This window comes from Trachemys scripta, chromosome 2 (genome assembly GCF_013100865.1).
Source record: "Trachemys scripta elegans isolate TJP31775 chromosome 2, CAS_Tse_1.0, whole genome shotgun sequence".
In the NCBI taxonomy this organism is placed as follows: Eukaryota; Metazoa; Chordata; order Testudines; family Emydidae; genus Trachemys; species Trachemys scripta.
This window is the reverse complement of record NC_048299.1, coordinates 6,745,881-6,769,870: the sequence shown is the minus strand read 5'-3', so window position 1 is coordinate 6,769,870 and position 23,990 is coordinate 6,745,881. Positions and strand designations below refer to the sequence as shown.

General features: G+C 43.9%; 1 protein-coding gene across 20 annotated transcripts in view; it reads right to left on the bottom strand.

The window, feature by feature from the left end:
* The window catches only part of OBSCN (obscurin, cytoskeletal calmodulin and titin-interacting RhoGEF), a 296,265-nt gene that overhangs the window by 64,653 nt on the left and 207,622 nt on the right, over positions 1 to 23,990 (bottom strand). For all 20 annotated transcript variants that reach the window (XM_034759817.1, XM_034759797.1, XM_034759802.1 and 17 more), the window contains 14 exons: positions 22,661 to 22,800; positions 21,861 to 22,061; positions 19,793 to 19,875; positions 18,300 to 18,473; positions 16,856 to 17,015; positions 15,252 to 15,368; positions 13,336 to 13,500; positions 12,129 to 12,287; positions 9,996 to 10,173; positions 4,966 to 5,079; positions 3,512 to 3,679; positions 3,127 to 3,229; positions 2,471 to 2,600; positions 1,579 to 1,684 (listed from right to left, as the gene is read on the bottom strand). In XM_034759817.1, the coding sequence (XP_034615708.1) occupies positions 1,579 to 1,684; positions 2,471 to 2,600; positions 3,127 to 3,229; positions 3,512 to 3,679; positions 4,966 to 5,079; positions 9,996 to 10,173; positions 12,129 to 12,287; positions 13,336 to 13,500; positions 15,252 to 15,368; positions 16,856 to 17,015; positions 18,300 to 18,473; positions 19,793 to 19,875; positions 21,861 to 22,061; positions 22,661 to 22,800 (1,998 nt within the window). The remainder of the gene's footprint in view (positions 1 to 1,578; positions 1,685 to 2,470; positions 2,601 to 3,126; positions 3,230 to 3,511; positions 3,680 to 4,965; positions 5,080 to 9,995; positions 10,174 to 12,128; positions 12,288 to 13,335; positions 13,501 to 15,251; positions 15,369 to 16,855; positions 17,016 to 18,299; positions 18,474 to 19,792; positions 19,876 to 21,860; positions 22,062 to 22,660; positions 22,801 to 23,990) is intronic.

Below are 23,990 nucleotides of genomic sequence, written 5' to 3'. Positions count from 1 at the left end.
TGGTCTATTACTGAGTATTCCAGACAGGGACGCCCCGTTAGCTGGGGCTGGGTTTGTAAGAAAAGGTTCCTGACCAGCTGTGGCTACAAGGGAGACAAGGTCCCCGTTTTCAGGGGCTGCTCATTTCTCTGGCCACGGGCAGTGTGTCATCCTCAAGAGACGGTAGGATCCAGGAGGATGACCCCAGGTGGCGAGTTTCTTGCCTTCCTCCCATGTTTCTCTCTCTCTCTTCTCTAGTGCTTATCTGCAACAAGGATTACGGCCCTGCATACAGGGGGGCTGGAACAATTTTTATAGTGGGGGTGCTGAGAGCCATTGAACCAAACTGTAAACCTTGTAAACTGTAAACCACTTCAAGCCGCCAGGGGGTGCGGCAGGACCCCCAGCACTCCTAGTTCCAGCTTTTATGCCTACATATGGCACATTATTTGAATCCTGGGGATTTCTCCATACTAAACCCCCAAATGAAAGAACTATCTAATAAACTAAACTGCCTTAAGCCTAAACTATCATTAGAACCATACACATTTAGAGAAATCTCTTTCTAGAAATCGGCTAACTGAACTAAAGAGCCACAGGGAACTCCCAACTCTTGCCACAGAAGGAACTGAGTAGGAGGCAGCGGCCATGCCCCTTTTATGCCCTCAGCTCTGAACATGACGGAAGCAGGGGGCATGTGCCCTCTGGTGGTACTGCTGGCAAAAATCTCCATCTTGAGTGCACTGGATGCACAGACAGCTACAGTGGAATGTATCTATGCACAATCACTCGAAGGAGAAAATAAATTCTGTAGCTGTTTGCAAACCTCTGACATTCAGTGCTGCCTAAGCGCAGTTATGAAGGGTGTAGTTTGTATTATTTACATATTTCTAGTAGAAAGAATTCAAAGAACAAGATAACTTAGGACAGCAGCCCTCTTAAGAAATGAAGAGAAAGACCTCTCCACTGGAGTTCTTACCAACTTAAGTTAAATAAACAAACCAAAAACACTCCTAAAAAAGGAATGGATTCCATGAACATGTGATGTTTAATATCAATGTATCACTTTGCTAACAGGTAAATTAACACCTATTCACACATGTGCTTGGAAACCCAGCTGATCCATCAGATGTATTTCTTTGACAATTCCACATATTCTCATGTGTCATTTTAGGAGGCCACTGTATTTCTGCAGAGCTTTAGTTATTGCGCCCTGTCTTTCCTCGGAGTAGCTCATATCACATTCTGCCTCTAGACTGAAACACCACTATTGCTAGTTCAAATGGAAAGAATCAAAAAATCACCAGAATTAGTGGCAGCAAAATAAACCCCTGGCTTGCTCCTCCTTTGCCATTTAATGTATCCCATAAACATTATATGATAAGATAATTCATTGATTTCATCAGTTTGGAAATCAACTAAGTGCGTGATGGGTATACATGATCTGCAGTATACGCATACACGGACATACAGACACATGTACGCTGACAATCAACATGAATAAGACTGTATGATAAGATGGCAAATATATTCAATCCTCAAGAAGATGACTTTAGGGTAATTCAATGTTATACTTACAGAGCTGGCAAAGGGTCATACCTTCTATAGTAATGGCTTGGTCTCCCCTCTTCTCCTGGGCCAATAATGCTGCACTCTGATGGCAAAGATCCGCTCCACTCCTTGCTGTGCCTAATCTGTTCATCAGCTAACAAGAATCAAGCAATACACAGTAAAATGTAGGATAATTTTATACAGTCAATCCCCACTTTACCCTGCTGCAGCCAAGCCCATATGTGCAATTCAGGACTGCATGAACGGCTCAACTGAATCCAAGGGGCAAGATTCAAGTAACTTCAACAGAAGTTAGCTGAATCCGGCAGTAGAAGAATCTGGCCCTCGGGAAATATACTTATGAAGCAGATCCCTTGAGTGTGCACATCTCAAATCAGTGCAATTTATGTTACTACTTTACTACTAAGGATTTACTACTGACTTACTACAAAAAATGAAGTGCAATTTCTTTTTTCAAGTAACTGAAATTGCCTGCCCCGACCTATATGATTTGATTTTCTTAGTTACTTCCTACTAAGCTTTTGAAATAAAAGGGAATTTCAATGGTTGCCCTTTCGGCTGAAGCCCAAAAGTGCTCTTTCTTGTCTGGATGTTTGTCTGGAGTGGGGAGGATCTCTTTAATTTAGTGATGGGCCCAAAGCAAAACGCCACATCAGAACATCTGAACGTTGCCTGGGGTAGATTTGGAATCTAAACTGATTTCCAAACTGCCTCAGTTTTATATTATTTGATGACCCAAAATCTCAGATCAGAGTATCCCCAAACAGTTGGGCCCATCCCTCCTTTATTTTGAGCTTCTTGGTACGTTGCGTGTAACACTTCAGATACAATAACACAGTCAAAAATCTATCCTCAGAGAGAAGAAATTCTTACATTATGATGAGCCAAACAGCAGCGGTTGAAATCTGTTTGAACTTACTTCACATTCATAGTGTCCCATGTCCTCTTTAGAAGCATTTTTGATCACCAAGACTAACACGCCACTCCGTGGCTCACTGAAAGTCTGGTATTTATTGATGTCTGTCAGCGGGGCACCATCTTTATACCACCTGTGCATGGAAAATAGCGAGTCTAAGGCAAAATGTGACATTTCAATGAGTCACTCGCCCATCAACCCCGTGGGCAGAGCAACGCACTCCCAGGAGGGAGATACAAGTTTAGGTCCCAGCTGGGCCTCACGCTTTCTGCATTTTTCAGGGATGTGAATCACTGTGGAGAGAGCTCACTCATCCCCTGTGGAAAAACAGAGTCTTACGTTGTTCTCAGGAAATGTATCAAGCCAATGCATAGAGCAGCACTGCCAGTCTTCAGAGGATGCTGTACTGAGCTTTCTGCTGCTAGAGAGAATGTCATGATGGACTGCCCAGAACACTTGGTTGGTGAAGTGAATGCATGCTGGGTGACGATAGTTAAAGGAACCCCAAAATATACATCAGCACATTACAATGGATAGAGTCCTATATCAATTATTATTTGCAGGTTTTTCTCTCTCACACAATAAATTGCTACAATAAATTGCATGAGGAAACCACCCAAACATTTGGTTTCTGTCAAGAAATAACTTCAAGAACTGACCTGATCTGAGGATAAGGTGCTCCTTCAATGGTGCAGGTAAACTGAGCATCTTCGTCTTCAACATAATAAGCATTTCTAACCTTGTTCACAAACCTCGGCGGCACTAGAAAATGAGAATAAACTTAAGAAACACGACAGCAATCCAAACATACAACACAGGTCTGTGGCCTGACTGGATCACTGCCATTGGTAGCAGAGCGCAACCAACAAAGAGATCTGACTTTCTGATTCACTATTCCTGAGCTCTCAGAGGGCGCGTCAAAGAGGACACGCCAGGACTGTAATGCAGAACTGCCTGTGTGTTTTAATGCACATACCTAGTATATTATACAGCAGGGAAGTGGTGAATAGCACTTTAAAACAATGTATCTGTACAGGACTTTACCTTGAACAAGGATCTTTCCTAGTGTACTGGCGTTACCAGCCGGACTGGTGGCAAAGCACATGTACTGTCCTGAATCAATACCCATCAGAGTATCCAGGATCAATGTGCAGGAACCATCAGGATCTTCTATGATAATGTGATGGGGATCCATCTCCACTGGTTTGCCATCTTAAAAATAAAAGAAAGAAAAATCCCTCATTAAACGCAGCATCAGTTTAGTACCAGTTTACATCCTCTGTTTGGGAACTGCACCCTTTTCTTCCACTTTGGACCCTGGCTAACCCCAGGACTGGGAAAGGCATGGATGAAGGGGGCTTAGAGCTGTGTTCGCCTCTCTAAAAACAGATGCACATTGCATAAGGTCAGAGTAGCTTCCTTCTCTGCAATGCACCCTGAGAACACAGCCGAGGAGACATTGTATCCACCATGAGCTAAATCCTGATCTCAATGGGCATTGCAGGTGCTCATCACCTGCCATGCTTTGTCCTCATGTAAACACGAAAACTCTCCCGAAGTCTGTCCTGTGTGGTGAAGGATCTCATTGATTATGGTGTGTTGTAAAAGGAAAAGACTTAAATGCAGTGAGAGGCACGTGAAACAGCTTTGTATCGGGTGTGAACTTTCAGCAAAGATGTTTTCACTGCAAGTAAAAACTGTAATTATAGTAAAAACAATATCAGTACTCACACCTTCTTGTCAGCTGTTTGAAATGGGCCACCTTGATTACATTGGCCTCATTAGCACTACAAAAGTGATTTTTTCTCCCTTGGTATTCATCCCTTCTTGTCAACTGTTGAGAATAGCCCACTTCCACCTTAATTGAATTGGCTCGTTAGCACTGACCCCCCCACTCCCATCTTTTCATGAGCTGTGTATTTATACCTGCCTCTGTATTTTCCACTCCATGCATCTGATGAAGTGGGTTTTAGCCCACGAAAGCTTATGCCCAAATAAATTTGTTAGTCTCTAAGGGTAGGTCTACACTTACCTCCAGGTCCGGCGGTAAGCAATCGATCTTCTGGGATCGATTTATCGCGTCTTGTCTAGACGTGATAAATCGATCCCAGAAGTGTTCGCCGTCGACGCCGGTACTCCAGCTCGGCGAGAGGAGTACGCGGCATCGACGGGGGAGCCTGCCTGCCGCATCTGGATCCGCAGTAAGTTTGAACTAAGGTACTTCGAATTCAGCTACGTGATTAACGTAGCTGAATTTGCGTACCTTAGTTCGAAGTGGGGGGTTAGTGTGGACCAGGCCTAAGGTGCCACAAGGACTCCTTGTTGTTTTTGCTGATACAGACTAACATGGCAACCCCTCTGAAACCTGTAATTATAATGTTGCTGGGAAAACATGTGATTCAGTTAAATGATCAGCTACCAAGAAGTTGATATGGAGCAGCGTGAGTGCTGTGTAAACTAGGAGTATTTATCTCATGACAACACGATGCTGACGATACCTTTATACCAAGCAACTGCTGGTTTAGGAGCTCCTGTTACTTTGCAAGCCAATTTGACAGTTTCGCCCAGCTCGGCTGTACAGTCAGCCAGTTCTTCCTCAAAATTCGGAGGAACTGAAAGAAAAGAGATTTATTAGGCATTTTTAGTGGTTCTGTCCAAAGAATGACTAATGCAATGAAGAAAAAGGACACACAGGACGGCTGAGTTTTGCAAACCTTAAAGTTTCAACATGGGATACCTGAAATGGAAAGTTTATTAACCAACAGGTTCTAATGACTTCATGGTGTTACAAATTGTTTGTGGATAAACAGAGCTCACCATGTGTTGGCTAGTGATTTTAGACCTGGGGGACAGGAATGCTGAGTTTTATCCCTCGTTCTGACTCACTCTATAGCCTTGGCAGTTTCTTAGGCCAAGATTTTCAAAACTGACTAGTGGTTCTGGGCACTTCCATTTTTGGCTGCCCGATGTGAGACACCTTAAAGGATCCTGTTTTTCAGAAAATGCTGAGCACCCAAAATGTATTCCTGCTTCTTTCCACACTAGTTTATTCTGCACTGAGTACTGTTAAAACACTTTAAGTTTTGACCTTTATGTATATCAAGAAGTTGTATAAAAATAATTTGGAAGTCTCACTTTATAAGAACAGGTTATTGGTAAAAGTTAAAATACACAGCCTTGTTTTCGGTGCAAATGTAGTAGAAATAGAAGCCAAATTTTCTTAGGCTCTATCTGTAATATATGCAAGGGTAGGTGCACATTCAGTAGTTTACTGAATATGCTATAAGCCCGTTGCATGCAACTACCTCTTTGCACCTGTGAATGCAATCTGGGCATTTGGGATCTAATTCAAAGCCCACTGAAATCAAAGGGAGTCTTTCCATTGACATCAATAGGCTTTGGAACAGGTTCTGATTCTGTTCCCATTGACATCATTATCAAAATACCCACAGATTTGAATGGTGCATGTTTGGGCCCTTTTCACCAAATTTTGTTCTTGGTGAACTGCCTATAACCCCTTTGAAATCAACAGCAGGGGCTGGTTGGGATCAAGTGTCCCAGATATATTTCTATTGCTAACTTTTAGTCTTTGTTATAGAGGTTTTAGCAGCTGTGTTCCCCCACCCAGCATAAAAGTTCTCTTGATTTCTATGGGACTGTTAAACTGTGCTGGAGAATCATAGAAATATAGGTCTGGAAGGGACCTCAAGGGGTCATCTAGCCCACCACCTCACCCTCCCCACCCCCACCCCCCCCGTCGTGAGGTAAGACCAAGTACACCTAGACCATCCCTGACATGTGTGTGTCTAACCTGCTCTTGGAAACCTCAGGTGACAGAGATTCCACAAACTCCCCTGGAAGCCTATTCCAGAGCTTAACTACCCCTAGAGTTAGAAAGAGTTTCCTAATATCTAACATAAATCTTATTTGTTGCAGATCAAACCCCTTTGACTTGTCCTACTTTCAGTGGGCATACAGAACAACTGGTCACTGTCCTCTTTATAACATTCCTTAACATATTTGAAGACTGTTATCAGGTTACCCCCTCAAATCTTTTCTTTTTTGAATTTTATCTTGGTGATTTCAAACTAATTCTCCAATTTGTCAAGGTCATGTTGAATTCTAATCCTGTCCTCCAACGTGCTAGCAACCCCTTCCAATGTGGTGTTATGTGCAAATTTGATAAGCATACTCTTCACTCCATTATCAAGTCATTAATGAAAATACTGAATAGCACTGGACCCAGGACTGACCCCTGCGGCACCCACTAGATATATCCTCCCAGTTTGACAGCAAATCATTGATAACTACTCTTTGCATATGTTTTTTCAACCAGCTCTGCACCCATTTCATAATAGTTTCATCCTTTCTTTACTTCGGAGAATGTCATGTGGGAATGTGTCAAAAGCCTTACTAAAATCAAGATATATCACGTCCACAGCTTCCCCCCATCTCCTAGGCCAGTAACCCCGCCAAGGAAGAAAATTAGGTTGGTTTGGCAGGATATGATCTTCACAAATCCATGTTGGCTATGACTTATTACCCTGTTATCCTCTAAGTGCTTTCAAATTGATTATTTAATAATTTGTTCCAATATCTTTCCAGGTATCAAAGTTAGGCTGACTGCTCTATAATTCCCCAGGTCCTTTTTGTTCCCCTTTTTAAAGATAGGTACTAGGTTCGCCCTTCTTCAGTCACCTGGGACCTCACTCATCTTCCATGAGTTCTCAAAAGATAATTTCCAATGGTTCTGAGGTTGCTTCAGCTGGTTCTTTACATACCCTAGGGTGCATTTCATTTTGCTCTGCTGAGCTGGATACATCTAACTTATCTAAATATTCTTTACTCTTTCTTTCCTTATTTTCACTTGTATTCTTTCACCCTGGTTTTTATTGTATTAAGTATTTCGATACAATTTACCTTTTTAGTGAAGACCGAAGCAAAATACGTGTTAAATGCCTCAGCCTTCTTGACGTCATCCATTATTTGCTCTCCTTCCCCACTAAGAAGAGGACCTAAATTGTCCTTCATCTTTCTCTTGCGCCTAATGTATTTACAGAATCTCTTCTTATTGTCCTTTATGTCCCTTGCTAGGTGTAACTAATTTTGTGCCTTAGCCTTTCTGAATTTTGTCTCTACATGCTTGTGCTATTCTTTTGTACTCCTCCTTAGCAATTTGTCCATGTTTCTACTTTTTGTAGGCTTCCTTTTTGATTTCCAGATCATTAAAGAGCCATATTGGCCTATTACTATTTTTCCTACCTTTCCTTTGCATTGGGATAATTTGCTGTTGAGCCTTTGATATGGTCTCTTTGAGAAACAGCCAGCTCTCCTGAACTCCTTGTTCGCTTAGATTTTCTTCCCATAGGACCTGCCCTACAAGTTCTCTGAGTTTGTTACAGTCTATTGTTTAAAGTCCATTGTCCTTATTCTGCTGCTCTCATGCCTCCCTTTCCTTGGAATGATGAAATCTATCATTTCTTGATCACTTTCCCCATGTTGGCCTCAACTATCAGATTTGCAATCAATTCCTCCCTGTCAGTCAGAATGAGCTCTACATTGGCTGTCCTCCTGGTTATTTCCCCCACTTTCTGAAACTAAAAGCTGCCCCTAAGACACTCCAGGAGTTTACTGGACATTTAGTCATTTGTCATATTGTTTTTCCAGATGTCAGTACCGCATTACTATTAGGTCTTATATTTTGGCTATTCGTTATTTGTTCTAGAAATGTCTCATTCGCCTACTCCTCCTGATATGGTAGTCTCCCCTTTTATCTTCACCCAGAGACTTTCAACTGGTCTGCCTCTCACCTCCTTCTGGACCTCAGAACAAGGGCGTATAATATTCTTGATGTATAACACAATAGCTCCTCCCTTTTTTACCCTGCCTGTCCTTCCTGAACAAGCTATACCCCTCTGTACCAATCTTCCCGTATTGAGATTTAACCCACCAAGTCTCTATGATGCCAATTAAGTCATAATTTAGCTTCTGAACTAATATTTCCAGTTTTTACTGTTTATTCTCCATACTTCTTGCATTTGTGTATAGTCGTGTAAGATGTTGAGCAGATTCTCCCACTATTAGAATGAAGTTTTCTATCATATAGTACAGGTACAACCAGCTTTCCTTAATTCATCAGCCAGCGTCTTGCATAATGAGGGTGACAAACCTCTGAAAAGTAAGCAGGTAGTTCAGCTGATATGTTACAATCATAGAATTTTAACACAAATTAACAAATTATTTATGACATTTGGTTATTATGGGCAAGGACTGAACTGAAACTCTTAAACTTACGGTATGTCTACACTAGAAAAATAAGTCTGAGGTCTCATATTAGGTTGAATTACAGCCTACAGACTTACTGTTCTATTATTAGGTATCATCTAATCCTCCATTGCCAATGCAGAGTTGTTGCCTAGAACACACTGGGCCTGCTTCTCATTTACACCAAAAGGGCATTAAAGTGAGTGTAGATGTAATTTACACCCCGTTGTAGGCCCCTTTACACTACCTGAGCAGTGCAAAGTGGCCTATGTGTAAATGAGAATTCGGCCCACTATGGAGTGCTTTGTGCGATCTACCTAATTGTACATAGCAAACAGGCAGCTTAAAGTCTGACCTCTGTGAATTATTATGTTCAAACTACCCTCCTTGGGTCAGTGATGCGCGTCCTCACCAGGAGCCCGTCCACCAACCTAAGAGGGGCAGAGTGGGGAGCTGACAGCCCGGTCTCTCAGCTCTGCTGGCAGTTCCCTGCCGGGAGCCAGGCAGCCCCCCACAGGCTCCCGGAGGGCTATCCCCCACCCCTCCGCTCCCTGTTCCCAGTGGGAAGCTGGGGGAAGCTGCCCTGGGCTTCTCACCCCCGGGGAGAGGGGTCCAGCTGTCCTGGCTTCTCACCCTCCCCTCTCCCCCTGCTCCCAGCCAGGAGCTGGGCAGCACATCAATTTCACAGCTCAGGGAGCCCTGCCATTGACAAGGCTGCCTGGCTCCCAGCTGGAAGCTGGGTGGGGAGAAGCCACCGGGGCTTCTTGCCCCAGCTCCCAGCTGGGAGCAGGGTCCAGCTGCCTGGGCTTCTCACCCTGGCTCCCAGCCAGGAGTGGGGTCCAGCTGCCCAGCTCTGCAAGTGAGCTGGGGGCAGCGGGGCCCTAGTTGCCCGGCTTTTTTGTGAATTTCCCAGGTCCTGCTGTGAAATTGACATGACAGTCAACAGCCGATGACAGGGACATTGTCTACACAGACACCGTGTCGCCATAACTACACCAACCTAAGACTTACACCTCTCATGAAGGTGAAGTTATGATGTCGGTGTAGTACGGCACTTGCATCGGCGGGAGGGAGGCTATCGTGTAGACCCTGACATAATAAGGGCAGCCTGTAGTAAAGCTTCAGAGGTATAACGCTGGCTGTGATGGCTCTCTCCTCCTTGCAGAGCTAATCTTACCAGCAAAGCCATTCATCACTTGCACTTCTGAACTGGAGAGACATCAGTTTTAGCAGAGGTTCAATCAATCTTCCTGACTATACTCACTCCACACAGGCAGGCTGATACGTTGCTGTATACCACAGATTTCCTTCACCCAGGAGTTCTTGATGATGACCGTACGAGCTTGAAGTAGGTACTTGCGGACAGAGTCTTCTCGCTCATGCCAGATCTCAAATGCCCGGTCATCTCCTTCCACCAGGTCGTTCACATCTATGTGGGATAGCTGGGTGACAGGGAGGACAGTAAGAAAGTCAATGAAATGTCTTCAGTCGCATGACAGAAATTAGACATGAGTCTGAACCAACACCCTGGCTCCCAAGAAAGCCCCAACATTTAGGTGAGTTCAGATCTAGATCTAATCTTTCTGAGTCAGAACCAGGGCCGCCCAGAGGATTCAGGGGGTCTGGGGTCTTCGGCGGTGGGGGGCCCCCGCCGCCAAATTGCCGCCGAAGACCCAGCACTTTGGCAGCGGGTCCCGGGGCGGAAGGAGCCCCCACCGCGGGTCTTCAGGGCACTTCAGCGGTGGGTCCCGGGGCGGAAGGAGCCCCCGCTGTGAATTGCCGCCGAAGACCCGGAGCGGAAGAAGCTCCGGGGGCCCCGCGAGAGTTTTCCGGGGCCCCTGGAGCGAGTAAAGGACCCCACTCCAGGGGCCCCAAAAAACTCTCGTGGGGGTCCCTGCGGGGCCCGGGGCAAATTGCCCCACTTGCCCCCCCCTCTGGGCGGCCCTGGTCAGAACCACCTCCATAAAAATGTAAGTGGGATAAATTTTATTAGGTGCCATCTAATCCCCCATTGCCAATGCAGAGTTGTTGCCTAGAACACACTGGGCCTGCTTCTCATTTATACCAAAAGGGCATTAAAGTGAGTGTAAACATAATTTACACCCCCTTGACGGTCCCTTTTCACTGCCTGAGCCGTGCAAAGTGGCCTATGCGTAAATGAGAATTTGGCCCACTATGGAGTGCTTTGTGCGATCTACCTAATGGAATATAGCAAACAGGCAGCTTAAAGTCTGACACCTGTGAATTATTATCTCCAGGAAAAATAACTACTTTATGTTAAAAGAATATTCCACATGATCTACAAGCCAGCATCAACAGAAAAACAATGCTGAGATCTTAATGACAGAGGACGATACATTGTGAGAAACAACACAGGCAGGAGCAACATGAAGAGAAACTGCACAGCAGGTACTATACGGAGAGCAAGACAATCCAGTTAGGAAACACAGACTGTGCATGTGATTGTCACATAAGAATGAGATGGGGCTTTTCAAAGGGGCCTAAGGGAGTTAGACCACCCACCACCCATTGACGTTTAGTAGGAGTTGAGCATTTAAATCTGAAAATCCAATCTGAATTTCTTATAATTATACACACAATTAACTTGTGGAATTTATTGCCATGGGATGTTGTGATGGACAAAAGTATAACTGGGTTCAAAAAATAACTAAATACATTCATGGAGAATAAGTCCACCAATGGCTATTAGCCAGGATGGTCAGGGATACAACCCCATGCTCAAGGTGATCCTCAACCTCTGACTGGTAAAAGCCAGAAGTGGAAGACAGGAGCGGATCCCTCCAGAATTTCCCTGTTCTGTAAACTCTCCCTGGAGCTCTGGTACTGGCTACTGTCAGAGACAGGACACTGAGCTATGAGGACCATTGGTCTGACCCAGCATGGCAGCTTTTATGTTCTTATGTGATATTCTTATACTATGGGGAAAATGACTTCAGATGGGCCTGCCCAATTCTTTTGTTGGCAGAGGGCAATTATTGGAAATACAGCATTAGACTGAAATGGAAACTATTCCAATTTACTGTCTTGAAACCACCTTGGTCCAAATTCACCACCTGGCTAATTTCATTGGCTTCAATGGGCTTCCTGCTGGGGTGAACATAACTTCCTATATGTATCCTGACTAATGCGCAATGAAATTCTGTTCTTTCGCTGTCTGGTGGTTTATGACATATATTCTACCTGACTCGGAGAGCTAACAAATGTATTGCAGGTTCTATCTGTGTTGTAGGGAATTTTGGAAACAAAAGAACCATTTGAAAGAATCAGTGAAATGTCATGTTTTCTGATGACCAGCAGCTGCATATCAGGAGAGAGAGAAGCAGACTGAAAAAAAAAAGCAATTGTACTGGTGGGGAGGTAAAAGTAAGGGTTAGACCTTCATCATGTTCTTGAAGATGTAGCTGTAGGTGTCTGTCTTGGTGTCTCGCTTGGGTTTGCAGATCAGGATATAATTCTTGAAGAGGAAGACATGTCGGTTGTGACCTTTCCATGCAATTCTGGCTCCCGGAGCTCCTTCCCACACTATGAAGTGACCCTGGAAAAGAAAGCAGGAAATAATAAGTAGAAATGATTGCTGAACTACTTTCATGGCATCTCTCTATCACTTCCCAGCTACTGAACAGCCATTGTTCTGTGTTCCATCCTCCATCCCATCCACCTTGGCTTTTATTGCAACATAGCAGATGATTGTCACCATTACATGTGATGCATTCAGAATGACACTACTCCTAATCTGCGTACACAGTTTTAGTTCCAACATTATCTTTTAAATTACTCTTTTGCCTACTGATAAATATGGGACATAACTCTCCAGGATTGCCAGCCAGGCAACTTTCACCAGGGCTAAAGCTACTAAAAAATTAAATATAATTTCAAATTATGTCCTGTGTGGTATCTTGAAATCCATCCATCCATTTCTAAAGAGACAGGTAGAGAGACAGAAAGATCTTCTGAAGTTATATGGATTGTGAGGGCTAAGATATTGAGAAACAAATCTCATGATTTCATATAGAGCACATACAATGTTATCCATGTTGACTTGAATGGATATGCATTTTAAAACTGAGCTTTAAAAACAAAAGTCTATTACTTGGGGAAACATATGCAACGAAAACGTAAGGCCAAATTCTAGTTCCATAGGTGTAATTGGAAAAGTCTCATCAACTTCAACGAGAACAGGATTTGGTCCATATATTTTTGACAACATATACTGTGGACACCTTAATCAGCACAAGGGTGCATGAAATGAGCCATTAAACATGCCCCAAACAGGATTTCCTGCTGTTTGGAAGGTGAGTTGTGAAGATAAACACCTATATTACCCATGGGGAAGGGACTAACTTTCTATGCTCAGCAGCTCCCAAACTTAGTCAATCCAGAAGGTCCATCTCTGTCACGTTCTGCAATTTATTACAAGCAACAACACAGAATTAATGATAATCACTTTGATGGGTGTTAAGCTGATTTTCTGTTTCAAATGACAATTTGTATAGAAGCCACTAAAGAATATGGACCACTTAAGGCTGATCAAAGGCAGGAAGAGCATTGAGCACTAATTGTCCTCATTCAGAGTTTCTAATTACCTGTCGAATGGGTTCTCCTAGAATTTCCAGAGTCCCTGGATAGTTCTCAATGAGCGAGATATGGAGGTTGTTTTCTGCACGCTGGGTGAGCGCGGACACAATGGCATAAGCCTGCTCCAGCAGCGCACAGTTTTGGCTATTTCTTGCTTTATTTCGGATTAATTCCTACAAGTGAACAAAGCAGCTGTTACTGGACGTTTCCAAGAGTCTGCATTCTACTGGTATCCTCATGCAGTCCAGACATCACTCTGTGGGAGTCTGTAATCCAGCTCTCCGTTCGGGGCCACCTTTGCCCCACTTTTTCACCACTTGTTGGACAGCTTCTTTCCAGTCCACATGCATGGCCTCTTTGACTAACCACACCACACTGCCCTTCAAACAGTTATTACTGAGTGGAGACAAGGCTGAAGTGAAGCCCATACTTGTCTGACTGACTGAAAACTGAACAGTGAAGAGATCCACATACTTATCAGCGTATTTCTAATGTAATTATCACAACAGTATCAAGGCACCACAATGAGTCAAGGGATGGTGCTAAAACACAACCGTCAATGCAATGAAAGTAAGAAGGGAAGGATATGCAGCAAATTGCTGCCAACGTCAACCTACACTTTTCTGCCAAAATGAATGTAAATATTACATTTGTTCTTCTCTTTCATTTTCAGGTAGTGTTTGTACAGGGGCTCCGAACAAGCATCAGGAGAACCTTCAAAAATGTTGGTGTGCAGGGCCAGACAAGTGTGCATCATTCAGAAGCTTGTTTAAATCTTCTCCAAACTATTTAAATCTCTTAAATTTGTAAAATCTGTATTTGTAAAAATTTAGCAATTTTGGGGGCTCCTGATATTATTTCCTTCTACTCCGACTGAAAATACAACAAGAAGCGGTATTTTGACAAGAAGGGGTATTCTGGATCCTGGCTGGAACATGGAAGCATAGAAGGAGCACAAATATAGAATCATGGAATCTTAGAAATGTAGGGCTGGAAGGGACCTCAGGAGATCATCTAGTTCTTCCCCCCAGGTTGAGGTAGGACCAAGCAAACCTAGATGATCCATCACAGGTGTTTGCCAAACCTGTTCTTAAAAACTTCCAATGACAGCAATTCCACAACCTGTCATAACCTATTCCAGAGATTAGCTATCCTTATAGTTAGAAAGTTTTCCCTTGCTTCAGATTAAGCCCATTACCTCTCGTCCTATCTTCACCATCCTTTTTAGAACAGCCCTTAACATATTTGAAGTCTGTTATCAGGTCCCCTTTCAGTCTGCTTTTCTTAAGACTAAACATGCCCAGTTTTATGTAGAATATAATAAACATTACAACAAATATTATGAGTGTTTGTGTGTGTGTATGTATACATTTATATATATGTATATAAATAAATTCTCAGATAGTGAAATGTTTCAGAACCTTCAGAAATTATTTGTTTTGAGCTCAGCTCTTGAAACAGCAAAGATTTGCAGTAGGTGGGAAGATAGCTCTTACGTTTTTGCCTTGTCTTACCTTGAATTCCACCTGCAAAAACAGGGAGGGAAGTTGCCTCTGTTGACAAGTCAATGACGTGTGCATTGAAAACGAGTTGCTTTTATAACAGATAGGTTGCCACATGTGTACAAGAATTTATATTCTTCACGGATGTAACCATGTTTAGAGTATTCAGCTAAAGCTGGGCAAACCGTGTGGTGCCTGAGACTTTGTGAACCTCTCAAATGATTTAAGTTTAGAAAAATATTCAATGTGCACAAACCTTGACCCTGATTCTCGTCTCTCTTGCTCAAGAGTAATTCCAATGGAGTAACACTGGTGTGAAGCCAATGTAACTGATCAGCTCCATCTTCTCCAAAGGGTCTCCAAAATGGAAGGCAAACCCATCACACTACGAGTGGTAAGACTATATATTGGAGGCTCCTTACCTTGATTATAATTTGATACTGCTGGATCCTGTGTATGGGTCTCTCTAAATAATGCTGCAGTGGAGGTATAGGTGGCTGCGAAGGGTCCTCACTGGCTAACGTTTCCTCTGTATATTTCTGGGGGGAAATATACAACTATAAAGAATGCGATGCCAAAAATGGCCCAAAATGACAAGATCACACAACACTGACCTATATACCTTAGTCTTCCCAGCAAGTAAGTCTGAGCGTAAGAAGAAAGAGTAAATCCCACCATCCTTTATCCCCTCCAAAACTGTGCAGCCTCACCACTCTATCACTTTGCTTTCTTGTTGCATCCCTTCCCTGTTGGTTGTCTACTTGGTAAGCTGCTTGGGGGCAGTGACTTTGTCTTCTTGCTTGCCTGTAAGGCACCCAGAACACTGTTGATGCTATAATTAATAATAAAATACAACATGCTGCTTAGAAAATTGCACAATATGATGGGAAGGAGCAGCACTTTTCTCGCTAACTGTAGACATCTGGCTAACATTGTATCCTTGAGCTCACATACAGTGTATGTCTTAAAGGCACCATAGCTCTCATCAGATTCTGTTAATTATTATTGCAAAGTCTGTGTCAAGTATCAGAGGGGTAGCCACGTTAGTCTGAATCTGTAAAAAGCAACAGAGGATCCTGTGGCACCTTTAAGACTAACAGATGTATTGGAGCATAAGCTTTCATGGGTGAATGCCCACTTCATCAGATGCAAGTAATGGAAATTTCCAGGGGCAGGTATAAATCAGTGTGGAGATAACGAGGTTAGTTCAATCAGGGAGGGTGAGGTGCTCTGCTAGCAGTTGAGATGTGAACGCCAAGGGAGGAGAAACTGCTTCTGTAGTTGGCTAGCCATTCACAGTCTTTGTTTAATCCTGATCTGATGGTGTCAAATTTGCAAATGAACTGGAGCTCAGCAGTTTCTCTTTGGAGTCTGGTCCTGACGTTTTTTTTGCTGTAAGATGGCTACCTTTACATCTGCTATTGTGTGGCCAGGGAGGTTGAAGTGTTCCCCTACAGGTTTTTGTATATTGCCATTCCTGATATCTGACTTGTGTCCATTTATCCTCTTGCGTAGTGACTTGTCCAGTTTGGCCAATGTACATAGCAGAGGGGCATAGCTGGCACATGATGGCATATATAACATTGGTGGACGTGCAGGTGAATGAGCCGGTGATGTTATTGCTGATCTGGTTAGATATTGATCCAGACTCCCAGTACTGGCTGGCCTCAGACAGAAACAGGCTGATCATGAGTAAGATCTAAAGGAGCGGGTGCGTTTTCAAATGAAAGGTCCTAGGTTTGATCCTCCTTGACAATACGTATGTATGTGGCTCTGGCTCCTTACAGTAATAGCACCCTGAATTTTGCTGCCATTAATGAGCGCTTCATCCCACTGTGAAGATTACTAAACCCTGTTCTGTAATAATTTCCTACCTATCTAATAATCTGGTTATAATATTATATATGCAATTCCAAATGGAATCTCTAGATAATCAGTGGTATGACCCCCCATTGGGCTTTGCATTTCATAAAGCAGTGGGGTTATAATTCCCATTGTGTGGCATGTACTTTGGTTAATATGCTACCTTGTAGAACTCCTGAATGGCTTTGCTGAGAATGACAGACTCGGCCTGTATCCGCCCCACCAGGTACTGGATGTACTTATCAAAGTCCTCCTCGTTCTTAATGAAGCACATAGCCACGTCGTCATCAGTGTCACATTTCTGCAGCTCGGGGAAGAAGGAACTGTGGAGGTGGAGAAAGAGGGACATCTGAGGAGAAGCTGGCACAGAGAAAATAGAACACAGACGAGGCAAGTACCTCACCAGAGCTCTACTCCTAAATACACATGATCCCAGTTTAATCCAGCTTGATGAAGTGATCTGTGTTATCAGAGCTGCAATCGTACCCAGAGGTAAAACTTTAAATGCCACTGGGCAAGTACCTCATCAGACCTGAAATTTAGGCAGAAGACCCTACTGGCCGGCTTGAATTTAAGGAATGCTGGGAGACAAAGGAAGAGAAGTTCTCAGGGGCTCAGACTGGAGCAGGGAGTTGGAACCTGTGCTTCAATTTGAATGTCCCTGAATTCCCTGAGTGGGTGTGGGAAGATTTCCCCTCCTTTCCCTGTACCAAGAGAAGAATTTGGCCAGGATGAAGGGAAGTTGTTTTGTGAGCACTGCATTTGAGGTAAATCTCTCCTCCATGGAGAGGGGCTGTGTCTGGGTTTGATGGCTAGGTAGCTTGGCTACATTTGAAAGGAACATTGTGCAAGGGGTTGAACATTTAGTAGGTGGTCTCAATACGGATTCTGGAGCAGTCGTTTCCTCCCCTGACTGTTTTGGAGCACAACAGTTGTGTAAACTCCCAGCTGCCTGTAAAGTCATGGAGTTCACACTCAACAGGCCCTCAGCATCTTCAGCCATATGGAGGCATTCTGGGATGGTGCTTAGAGGCCAGGGTTGTGGCCTGCACATTTTATGCCCCCTTGTGATCAGATTGTTCAGGCTGCTGGAAGAAGAAATCTGTGCTGACAGTGTGCATAGCTTTTGCAGGATGGCCAGAACGTAAGTGCATTACAAGCATTATTTTTTGCCCCCTTTTGACTGTAAAACAACAATGTGCCACAATTTGACCCCTTGTGAATACAACTGGGTCATTCAAAGTAGGTATTGGATCTACACTGGTTATCTCAGTCCTTAAATACAGTGTTGGAGTCTTAAAGAACCACCTCCCCTGAGAGAAGGGGCTGTGTATTTTATAGGAATTTTATAGTTATTCAATGAAATTCGCCTGGCAGGGCAAAAAATGCTCAGCAGAACAAGAGAATTTTAAAATTCTGGGATTGTAATAACACTACTACTTTCCGATTCCCATTCCTGTGTTCTTGCTCTTGTCTCCTAAAATTCTCATCCACTCCCTTCCATCTGAGCATTTCCCACTTTCCATGGTATGCCTCATAACCACAGCAATTTTGTCACTAACACTGCAAGATATTAATTTATCTGTAATGCGTCCGGGTATACCTACTTGGAATGGAAGCTCGCAATAGCACTGACATTTCTGAAGATAGTAGATTTCTGACTGGCAACAGTTTCTGGAACATCCGGACAGCTCTCTATGTACTGGAGGTGATGGGTCTGGAGGAACTGCAGATCTTTGACAAACTCCTCCTCAGAGTTCAACAGTTCCTGAATGATGAGGCTAAAGAAAAGACAAACAGACAAAGGGCAGAACAATTACAAATATTGTTCTTGACGTGCTGATTTCCAAGAGAGGCAGGCTCTGTTCCTTCAGGGCCCCAGCTGCAGTGCGCTGCGCACCTCGACTGGCCCTGAAGTTAAGCAGAACTCAGGGTGTTCAGCACCTCATAGGATCAGGTCCTCAGAGAGAAGACTACATAGGTCAGTGCACAGCATTAGGGATGTAACTAATAACCAGAATGAGGCTGCGGCTGCTTTTCTCCATGTTAACTCTGAGTGACAAGAGGATTCAAGAAGAGGAGCTGCGGCACAGTTCCCATGCTGCGGTGTGGTAAATATTTCTACTGCAGAGCTGCACGGTGCTGGACCACACTGGCAGTGCTGGAAGACTGCATATGGCCCTTACATGCTACCCTTCAGCTCTCCCTTTATGTATTATATTGAACATTGGCCTGCTAAACCCAGGGTGGTGAGTTCAATCATTGAGGGGGCCATTTAGGGATCTGGGGCAAAAATCTGTCAGGGATGGTACTTGGTCCTGCTAGTGAAGGCAGGGGACTGGACTCAATGACCTTTCAAGGTCCCTTCCAGTTCTATGAGGCTAGGTCTACATTACAGGGGGAGAGGTCAACCTAAGATACGCAACTTCAGCTACGTGAATAGCGTAGCTGAAGTGGCGTATTTTAGGTCAACTTACCTGGCTGTCAGGACGGTGGCGAGTCGACCGCTGCCGTGCCGCCGTCGACTCCGCTTCCGCCTCTTGCCGCGGTGGATTTCCGGAGTCAATAGAAGAGCCATCGGGGATCGATTTTATCGCGTCTTCACTAGATGCGATAAGTCGATCCCCAAGAGATCAATTGCTATCCGCCGATTCAGCGGGTAGTGAAGACGTGCCCTGAGATAGAGCACCCGCAGGGCAGAACTAGTTATACTGGAAGGGACTGCAGAGCCTTAGCAGTTAACTACTCAACCACATGACAGTATGCAAGGAACAAGCAGGTTGGACAAGAAAACAAATCTTGCTCCCAAGCTGGTTTAGATCACACGGTATTTCCTCAAACCTAAATCAGTAGCGACTTAGAATTCAAATGTTTAAAACCTACTGTAGGTTGGAAGCCTCAAGAGCTTAGCTGGACTCTGGGAGAGGGGAGAGGGGGTGGGGTTGGGGTTAGCAGCAAAGAAATTGGGCTTTCATCAGACAGTCCTGGAGGCGCAAATGGAATGTGTGGATCCTTTGGGAGAAGCCTCAGACCCAAGCGTCCCTGTTTGTTCACCTGGCACTATCCCTAATGGCAGCAGTGCAAATCAAAAAGTGCTCACCTCAGTTTCTTTTTATATTCGTCTTCTGAAACAGAGTCTCCAGGGAACTCGGGAGCTTCCGATGCACCCCACTCCGGTGACAACTAACAGACAAACAGGAAACATCAGTTCTCTAAGGAACAGAGCAGGAATGTCTGTATCATGTAACTGGAGTGTGTTTGCAGGGTAACTTCAGGCATGGCGCTGTCACATGCAGCTTGTTTCTGTCCCTAACCAAGGCCACAGCCAGAAAAAGCCATTTTTGTAAAGGTTCATAATCTGCCAGTAGCAAAGCTGTGGATCACTGCCAGACAGTAACACCCTCAGGGTTTCAAACGGTGCTACTTGGGGCAGGGCTTGCACTGGGAGCCTCTTCTGGCTCTGGGAGGGAGGAGAAAGGCTAGGGAAGATCTTTTACAGAACAATGAATCCACATGTCCATGACTGAGTGTCCAGGATCATCTTGCCCGCCTTCTGGTAGCTGGGCCCATGAAGAATAGCAGACTGGTACATACAGCTGATGGAGTTAGCTCTGAAGCTCATGTGGTGGGGGGTTGTGCTTTTTGGTGCTGAAGGTCCCAGGTTTGGTTCCCACTGACAACTGAACTGGATTTGTTCCGTGGGAATCTCCACTCTGTCACTTAACCTGAAAGTGCTTCAAGGCCAAAGGGATAGTGGAAGCAGAGATTATGGTGATGGGTGCCAATATAAGAAACTGGATCGATGGACTTTGGGGTTCTAGCCCCAAATATGCAACCTTTTCATTGAATCGGGCACATGTGTTATTTCAGACTGAAGAACTCTTGACTCTTATTGCCTTAATTCGGTGTAAAAAGCAAACAGCACATCTCATGAGACTAGTTAAATACGCACATTTTTTAAACAACATTAAATTAATAAGTATATGCCAATACAAGCGGAAGAGAGGGCTGTGGCTACACAAGTGCGTAGCTGGGAACACGGGGAAGCGCAGGGGAATCTACCATGATTAGGAATGATAACTTGTCTTACAGAGATGATAAAACAGGAAGGGGCAATGGGCAAGGGCAGCCTGTCTCCAAGAAGAAGGGTTTGGTTTGGAAGAAGGAATACGGAGCAGTGTTGTTTCTCTGTATAAAACATCCCAAACTGGGGAGACCCATGTTTCCTTTGGGGGCAATGGAACGCTGTTGCTCAAATGCAGGAGGGCTGAGAATTTAATAGTACCATTATACCATGACAAACTACCGTGTAACAAGGCATGATAGGTCTCCGAGTGTATTATATCTGTGACTCCCGGTCAAACGCGCTCAATTTACAAATAAAAATATGGCCTTTCCAACTGCCAGCTCTGCAAATGCAACTTGAGATCTGACTGTCAAGCTGGGTTCTTTCCGTCTTACTCACCATCAGCTGGGTTTCTGCAGGTCAAATAAGCCCATGAGTTACATCGGAGCAACCCCAGCATAGCTAATACCCGCAGTGGTTAGGGCACTCCCCTGGGATGTGGGAGAGCAGTGCACAGGTCCCTGCTCTGCCTGATTTGGGTCTCTCTCTGGGCTATCGAGACTCATGTTGTGACCAGAAATTCCACCCTCGACCTGAGAATCCTTCTCAGTGAAAATTTAGTCAAAATCGTTATGTTTCTGCAAAACATTTTGGTTTTGATGAAGCAGCATTTTTGATGGAGGAAAGTTTTGCTGACTTTTTTTGACCCGCTCTCCTTCCAGTTATGCCCTTGGTGACACCTGTACAACCTTTGAGGTGGGGCGGGTAACACAAATATACATGACTGGATTTTGGTAAATAATTCTATTAATGATACACCAGACTAGATTCCAGCTCACTCCCTCATAACTGTGTTGTTTCCAGGGCTAATCGCAGTAAAACCCAGCAAACACACACAGTTGTCATTGAAGTCAGAGGACAGGACTCTAGCTAGGTATAGGGAGCAGAGCTGATGAGTATGTAAAAATGTCCCCTTTGCACTCCCTTTTCAGAGTAGAATTGCCCTCATGGAAACTCAGACAGCCGGAGCAGGCAGGGAACTGCTCTACCGTGCAAAGGAAACAGTTTCCATAAAAAAAATAAAACAAGGAAGATGGATCACCTTTAATTTCTTGTCCAGATAAGCCGGAGACACCCATCCCTGCCGAGAGGGGCTGGATTTAGTGGGTTTGGTCCTGACTAGCCACTTTAGAGGGTGAGCAGAATCAAGGACTTCCACATACTGCCCTTCTTTCAGAGTGATGACTTCCCTGTCAGCGCCAACGGGCACATAGTCAGCCGTGACCATGTAGATGTCAAAAATCTACAAGCATGAAATGAGAGTTATTTGTGTGCATGAAAGCGAGGTTATGATAATAGCAATAGCAAGCAGGCATTTTACCCGTGTTAAATACTTCATCCCCACCATCCCTGGAGGATTGAAGAGAAGCATTACCTCCATTTTACAGATGGAAAACTGAAATTCAAAAACGTTAAGGCTGAATTTTTAAAAAAATGTCCACTAACTTGAGTGGCCCAACTTGAGATACCCAGGCCCTGATTTTCAGAAGTGCTGAATTCCTGTAGTTCCCATTGACATCACTTGGAGCTGTGAGTGCTCAGCACCTTAGAAAGTCAAGCCCGGAGTGTCTCAAGTTGAGCAACCAAAACATGAGACCCCAAAATTAACAGAAGCCATTGAAAACGTTGACCTACGCAACCTGTTTGAGACCATGCCCTGGGTGCGAAAGCGTGGATTGATACTCTTAGTCCTGTATTCCATTTATTAGACCATACACCTTAAACCACTGACACCATTTTAAGATGGAAACCCTTAAAATACCCTAGATTCGTTTATTCAGAATGATTAATCCTTTCTCCTAGTAAGCACTTGTGTGATGTTTATTCATGTGTGCACTGTACCTCCCCTCTAGAATCCCCATCCTCAGATTCAGAGGAAGACTCCTGAACTATTGATGAAGGTCGAGATCTGCCATGGCGTGGAGATGGGGATGGCGTCTTCGATTCGTCATCACTGTCTGCTCCAGGAACTCGAAGCGTGGCTGAAATGAAGAACAGTGGGGAAACAGGTACACAGATGAGAGACTGCTCTCTTGTGAAAATCAAATAGGGTTCAAATCCATAGGATTTTTTTAAATCTTCACAAAATCAAATACCCCCAGGACAGACCTCTTGCATCATCCAGTACATGAGCTCCTGTTAATAATTGTGATGGCATATGCATATTGGGCATTTGAAGTCCCTGAGATTACATGATTTACTTCAGTCGGACTGTAGAGAGATAACATAGCAGCATGTGGGCCCATACCATTACTGTAAATTCAAACACTGTTGGAAGAGCAACATAACTATGAAAGATTCAAACTTTTATGTATCAGAGGGGTAGCCGTGTTAGTCTGAATCTGTAAAAAGCAACAGAGGGTCCTGTGGCACCTTTAAGACTAACAGACGTATTGGGAGCATAAGCTTTCGTGGGTAAGAACCTCACTTGCATCTGAAGAAGTGAGGTTCTTACCCACGAAAGCTTATGCTCCCAATACTTCTATTAGTCTTAAAGATGCCACAGGACCCTCTGTTGCTCAAACTTTCATATGGACCTAATTCTCATTTACATGAAGGCCACTTTATATCTCCCTAGTCATATATATGGGGCCTGAAAGTGCACGTAAATATAACCTACTGCCATTTTGAGGCCTATTTATACTGCGAGGGTGGTGTGGAGCAGTGTCCATGTCAATGAAATTTTGGCCTACATAGCTTTGGTAATAATAATCAGTAGTTAGTACTTATATGGGGTTCATATTGTTCACAGCGCTACCTAATTAACCCTCACAACACTCTGGTGAAGTGGATATGCAAATATCATTAACCCCATTTTAGAGGTGAAGAAACTATGATTAAGAGAGGATAAATGATGTGCTCAAGGCTACATGGCAAGTAATGGCAGGGCAGAGATTAGTGCTCAGGAGTTCTTGCCCCTCAGACACGTGCTTAATCCACTGGCTTAATCCTCTTTAGTCTAGTAATTCACAAACGTGGTAAAACATTTGAAAAATATGTGAACATTTATTCAATTTGTATTTTCACTAAAACAAAACTGAAAGTTCATGCCTGTATGGAAAAGTCCCTTTTCAACTCTAGATGCTAACTTTCCTGGAAAGTTCCAGAAACAGCATAAAGAAAAGTCAGGGGATTGATCTCTATCTGATGAATCTCTTATTAGTGTTATATT